At 41.6% G+C, this 6,646-nt stretch overlaps 1 protein-coding gene across 1 annotated transcript; it reads right to left on the bottom strand.

The window, feature by feature from the left end:
• Nucleotides 1-746: 746 nt before the first annotated feature.
• Nucleotides 747-6,087, bottom strand: ETFBKMT (electron transfer flavoprotein subunit beta lysine methyltransferase). Its single transcript, XM_026868513.1, has 3 exons — nucleotides 5,661-6,087; nucleotides 2,355-2,485; nucleotides 747-1,651 (listed from the first exon to the last, which is right to left on the bottom strand). Exons 1-3 carry the CDS (start codon nucleotides 5,978-5,980, stop codon nucleotides 1,287-1,289), a joined length of 816 nt encoding a protein of 271 aa, XP_026724314.1. The 5' UTR covers nucleotides 5,981-6,087; the 3' UTR covers nucleotides 747-1,286.
• Nucleotides 6,088-6,646: the final 559 nt, after the last annotated feature.

The following is a 6,646-nucleotide window of genomic DNA, read 5'->3' as shown; positions in this document are numbered from 1 at the left end:
ATTGTTCTGAAGATTAAAGTTTGTAAGTCTTCTGTTTAGATAGCTCTGGAAATTTGTTAAATTATATCTTATGACCATGTACATCTGAATGTGCTCCTAAACCTCCCATGCCATAAACACCATGGTTTTCTGAGTACCACATACTTCCTAATGTTTATAAGCTTCCACCATGTCACCTGGTGTTTGGTAGGTGTATTAGGTTCCGTTCTGCAGTTACTAGTTGCCCGTCACTGCTTGTTCAACAGTTAACTGCTAAAGGTGACAGTTCCTGCAAGACTGCTCTGAAAATGTTGGTTTCTTCAAATAACTGCATTTGCAGCCTCCTAGCTGTGGATCGAATTTCCCTTTTTTTTTTTTTTTTTTTATTACCCCACTTCCTTGACAGATGTAGCTGAGAATGATTCTGGAGCTTGTTTTCCAGCATTTCCTCAAGAGAAGAGGAAAAATAATTATATCCAACTTTTATTCCTTGTTTTTAGTTAGTTACCTTGTGTTCAGAAACATCACAGAAGGAAAGATTTCTTCATCCCTCACTGGCTGCCCGTGGTGATAGATTGCCTTTTTTACCCCTGCAAAGTTAGGGAATGTAGATCATTTCACCCTACTCTCTAGGGGAAAAACGTTACCTGGTAGCTGTTACTATTTAGTCACTTTCCACTTACTAAAAACTTATACTTTGGCTAGAATTCAAGCATATTTTAGATTTGTGTGCAACTCCTAAATAATCACTCTGGCAGCTTCAAGCAAGGGTAGATTTTTATTTATTAGAGGGAAAGGGGAGACTCAAATTAGTTACTCTGACATTCAGGAGAGATATACAGAAAAAGAGCAAGGCACTTCAAGTTGAGCATAGTATGAGCTAATAATCTAGCGGAGAGTTTTGTGAAGGTCAGCAATAATTGTCTTCTATAAATAGCTGCAAAGTCTGTGAAAGCAGTGCCATTATCTGTCAGCCACCACCTTCTCCCCACAGCAGTATGCTGGATGTCCAAAACCATTTCACAACAGAGAGCAAGACATGAATATAGATGAAAAACATCAAGCATGCAAACTTTTACATGTAACTTCTCTTGGATTTGCACTTTAGTGCAGGTCCCCTGGAATACAGTTTGCATGTAGCTTTTACCTCAGAGTGAAAGCTTCAGTGAATGTGACTGAAATGAGTATGCTGAAGGTACAGTAATCTACTTTGCATCAGCAGATATGTTCTGTGTTTAGTTACCATTTTCATTTTACATACTTACAAAAAAAGCCAACTGAGACAAAAATTTTTTAGAAAGCCAGCTTCAACAGTTTTCTAAACTATTTGAGGGCTGATAGCTCCAGACAATACTTGATGTTAATCCATTGTTTTCTTGTCTAGTATACTCGGGAAGCGAATATTCTATAACTTTGTGCAACTGATTGCGAATGCTGTGGCTTAAAAACTGGTGCCTGCCAGGGTCACCAATCAGCACTTCAGTCTGCTGTATCCTGATGCATTTCCTCAGCCAGTGATGCAGACCATCAGCAAGTTGTTCATCGTAAAACATATCTCCTAGAACAATGAGGTCCCAGTTGCCAGCCTCTGAATTAATGATGTTCTTAATGGTGATGGGGAAGGGATTCAGGTGGTTCAGTTCACAGTTCAAGATCATTGCCACTCCTGCAACTGAAGAAAAGTCAAATGAAAGTTATGTTTTAGGATTCTGCCATTCAGCCCCCCTACAGATTTCCTTGACACATCTTTCAATTTCATCTGTTAAATATTTTTGTTTATCCTATCTAGGGACTTCCACAGTAGGTCAGAATCTGGCATAAAGTGATGGAATTTTATCCTCATTGTACCAAGACAAAGGAAAAAAAAAACCTGTTCCTGGAATGTATACCAATAGAAACCAATCATGGATTCAGACCAGAATACTGCCTTAATCTATGGATATACTTCCTAACCAATTAGTAATTTAATTACGAATAAACTGAATTCATAAGTCAATTATGGGAAAACAAAGTTTGGGAAGAAAAGGCAAAATCTGGGTCCCAACATATGAAAGTGCAGGAAAATACAATAGTCCTACAGATAAGCCAACTCGCTGCCTGCTCTTGGAGTTCTCTTCCAATCCAGCTGCAATGGTGTACAGGCAGCACTTGCCAGAAACTTTGCTGTTTGCTCATTCTAAGGAGCTATGGAGACCTATTTTGGTGCAGGAGAGGCTGGTACAACCCCGCTCTAATACTGGCAAAATCCATTCATCTTTTTAGCATTCTTAGAACTGTTTGGAACCTGAATTGTTCTCAAATGGAGCAAAGAAAAGTCAGTGTTGAATATGCTTTAAAAAGTATCTTTACACAGAGATGGAAAAAAAAGGCCTTACTAGGGTCGATGTCATTAGCAAGGACTTGTGATGCACCACTCATGACAGCAGCTATTGCTGTTGCTCCACATCCACTTCCAAGATCCAGAACCGATCGTCCTTTAACAACACGTGGATTATCTAAAATATACCTGAAAAGAAAAACTGTTAAAGCAATGAACAAGATTATGCAAATTTCTGTTTTGCATTACACTGCATAAGAGTTCTTGTCATAAGTGTAATGAAGCATAGTATCTTAACACTATTACACATGTGCAGCTGGTACATACCTCCTTATTTGTCTCTACTGATACAAAAATCAAGAACCATCATCTTTCACCCTTACTTCTCCCCAAAACAAAAAGAAATCCAGCCAAGTAAGCCAACTTTTTACTTCAGTCAGCTCCTCTGACAGGTGAGTTTATCTAAGAAACAAACTGAAAGGTGATTAAAATGCTTGGTATCAGAAACATGAAAGTAAGGATTTGTAAAAATTAAAAGCAATCTGATGGAAGAAACATGGAAATGTATTTGCAGTGAATATGGCACCCGTCAAAAGACAAGATCTGCTCATTGCCCTAAAATACTGCTTATGCAACTGCTTGGAAGAAGAGGAATTTCTCCTCTTTCTTTTTCCTGAGCCACACAGACACAGATTTGTGTTGTCTTCTGGCATAGAGAATAATGGCTGGCTCTTCATACAGGGCTACTGGTAAGCACAGCTTTTGCAGCTGGGTTCCAGTGGAGAGAACTGTAATGGAAACACTAAGTTTGGTGTACATGGTGGACAGATGGATGGGAATGTCTGGGCCTCGAAGCAGCAGCAGGAATGGCAGAAGGAGGCCTAATATGAGTGTCAGGCGTTGATGACACCTAGATCCCAGCACATCTGTATACAGATTCCCAGGAGCCCAGACTGGGAGAACAAAAGACAACCTACTGTCATATTAAACAGTTCAAGCCATTAAGAAACAATAGCAGGAAGGTTGAGACCAGGACTGAAAATATAAAATATCTGATCAGAACCCCAGGAGAGAAGGACCTGACATACTATGTATGCCTCCTGTCCTGCATGTCACCACAAGGAATCCTTGAACATGCGCAGCTTGCTGCTCCTGAGTAAGTGGTTATGAATCCAAGGAGAACCTGGCTCAGTTTTAATTAAAATCACCTTCCCTATGAGGTCTGGCACCTAGCTTTGCTACACCATTACCACTATGTTGCAACATTATTTGCTACTATGAAGTTCTACCATGCTCTCTTTTCTGAGGGCACCCAGGCAGGACTAAGCTGTTTGGCAACACTCCCCTGAGGCCCCCAGTTTACCAGTAGCATGGTGGACAGGGGTGGGACCTCCACAGAAAGTTCTCCCTTTCCTCTTCTCAGGGCTAATCTTGGATTTGCAATGTCTTCCCAGCAGAGACTTGGGCAGAGCATGATCTGGCCTAAGGCTGCAAGTGCCTTGTTTCCACCAGAGCGGTTCTCAAGTTACAGCTAATGACTGTGGTGACTTAGGACAGCTGGAACCGACTGTATCCCCTGGCATGGACACAGTGCATTACACTGCTGCTGGAGACTGCTGTCTGCCATGCTGGGGTAATGAGGTGTTAGGTTACACCAAGAGGAATAGCTTGAAAGAGGAGACTCCAGATCTTGGGGAAATGCCACCTGTGAAACATCAGATTTACAGAAGCAGCACATGTTCATGCTCCCTTTTTCTTTTTACTTTTCTGGATTATGCAGCTAATTCTCAATAAATCATACAACTGAATAAACAATAGGTCAATAAAGTGGTGAAATGCCAGATAATTACTATTGCTACCCAAATATCTGGGCATATGAATCATATGATAACAAAATGTAGAGATAACCTTACCTAATTTAATTACACAATGTTTAGGGGTACTCTAGTTCAAATACATGGCAGGCTAATCGGCTCACAATTTAACAGTAAGACTCATCCTTTCCTGGTCAAAAATGCCTTCCTATTTATGCTTTCTTGTAGAAAAACAGCAAAGCCCCATTTCAGATCCTTCCCTTTCATCTATATGGGGAATGTCTGACAGCTTGTTCTTTGCATTAACAATTATGAACTTTTTCTGCTGTTCAAAGTGAGAGATTTGATTTTACAGAATAAAAGAACTCTTAACTAGTTCCTGCAAATCAAGAACATTAATGACATTTTGACAGTAAGTGGCCAAAACCAAAATGTGGTTTCTGATGTGACTAAAAGACAGCCACAATAAGGCTTGACAATAATGCTTCTGAAGTCCTAAATGAGGAGAGTGATTCAGGCTAACCAGCACTCCAAGTGCATCAGCATAAACCTGCTTTTCTCAACAGACCAGACACACATGCACACTCCGATCTCCTACAAAAAAAACTCTGTGTGTTACAACAAAATAGAAATCCTCCTGTTCAAAGCGAAAATGACCGATAGAATTAAATACCTCACTAGGTTTGATGGCAACTGCCCAACCCTTCAATAGCTCCAAATTCAGCCCTGCTGTCAACACATGCATCACCACTGAAGACAATAGATTTCAGCTTAAGAGCTCATACTGGTTTTGGCTGGCATAGAGTTAATTTTCTTCCTAGTAGCTGGTATAGTGCTGTGGTTTGGATTCAGTGTGAGAATAATGTTGGTAACACACTGATGTTTGAGATGTTGCTAAGTAGCATTTATCTTAAGTCAAGGATTTTTCAGTTTCCCATGCTCTGCCAGTGAGCAGATGCACAAGAAGCTGGGGAGAGAGCATGGCCAGGACAGATGGCCTGAACCAGCCAAAGGGATACTTTATACCACAGAACATAATTCTTGGTACATAAACTGGGACTAGTGGGCCAGGAGGGGCAGATCACTGCTTGGGCATTGGTCAGCAGGTGGCGAGCAATTGCATTGTGCACTGCTTGTTTTTTCTGGCATTTTATTTCCCTTTCTTTTTGTTATCTTCCATTACTAGTATTATTTTTGTTATTATATTCTATTTTAGTTACTAAACTGTTCTTATTTCAATCATAAGTTTTACTTTTTATTGATTCTCCTCCCTATCCCACTGGGAGGGGGAGGAGTGAGCAACTTCGTGGTGCTTAGTTGCCAGCTGGGTTAAACTATGACAGAGCTGTAAGTTTTTTCTATATACAGGTGGTGCTGATATTTCACTGCCAGCCTCCAGAGACTGCATCTCTCCTGTATAAGCAGAGTATGGATAATGTGCTCTCATACAAGACAAATACACATTGCTAGGAATTGCTACAAATAGAGCCAGGTCTGACATCCTGGCCCACAGCAGACTGGACTTAACTTCAGTGATGCATGCTGCATACCTGGAGAGGGCTTGGCCTCCTGGCCAGTAAATTGCCCAGAATGGGTCCCCATAAGGCCACAGGTCAGATTTTTCCCTCCAGAACCTGCATCGAGGGGTAAGGAGGCGCAGCCGTATCTCTGGCGTGAGGTGCCCACTGCTGGTGACCTCCGTGTTCTCCTCCAAAAATGCTCTCACCTCAGGGTCCAGAGACTTGCCAGCACTCCAGTGGCAGCAGCGCTTCCAGCACAGAGGGAGGCCTCCCCTCCTGCTCCTCCAAGCCTTGGCAAAGGTGTTCTGTCTGCCCAAGAGGAGGAACCACTTCCAGCCACGGAAGGCCATGTCTCCCCAAGGAGAGCTCAGAGCACAGCTTACCTAAAGGAGGTGATGAGGCAGAAAGCCTGAAACAAACTCACAGGATGTTGTTCTTCATAGTGATGGATGACAGGTCCTGAAAGGAGAACAATGCTACGTAAGTGAAGTTTTTTCAGTGACTTCAAGGCTAGGCACCACCAGGGCTTTAGGAAGAGGAAGTCGACATGCTGTTGTGTGACCAGGAATGTGTGCCTTGCCCTGCCCAATGAGCCTTTGAAGTCTGAAAGAAGTGGTATTTAAGGAAGAAGCTCTCAAGAGACCCATTCAGGAGAGCGCTATAAAAATATCCAGTGAGAAACAACCAGCTGATGAGCTAAAAATTAAACACGCAGCCATTTAACATCTCCCTCTGTCTTGAAGGTATACACACAGCAAGCCACTCCCATTTAAGATTCTTCCATTGAATCTTAAAATTTTGCAGTAGGGCTCTGGAACTGCAGGGCCTATGGACATAGCAAAGGTTATCAGTAGGTTGTTTGAGAGATGCCATTAATTACAAGTTTTATAATGGTGATGAGTCTTTTAGGAAATAATCTTTTTAAACGGAAGCCATTAAAGGATTTCCTCAAAAGACTTTCCTCTTTCTCCTTCATATTTGTCAGGCTGCCAGGTCCAAAATGAAAAAAAAAAAAG

Source organism: Athene cunicularia (assembly GCF_003259725.1).
Source record: "Athene cunicularia isolate RWA chromosome 1 unlocalized genomic scaffold, athCun1 chr1_part2, whole genome shotgun sequence".
Classification (NCBI taxonomy): domain Eukaryota; kingdom Metazoa; phylum Chordata; class Aves; order Strigiformes; family Strigidae; genus Athene; species Athene cunicularia.
Note: the sequence above shows the minus strand (reverse complement) of the source record. Positions and strands in the feature narration are given on the sequence as shown.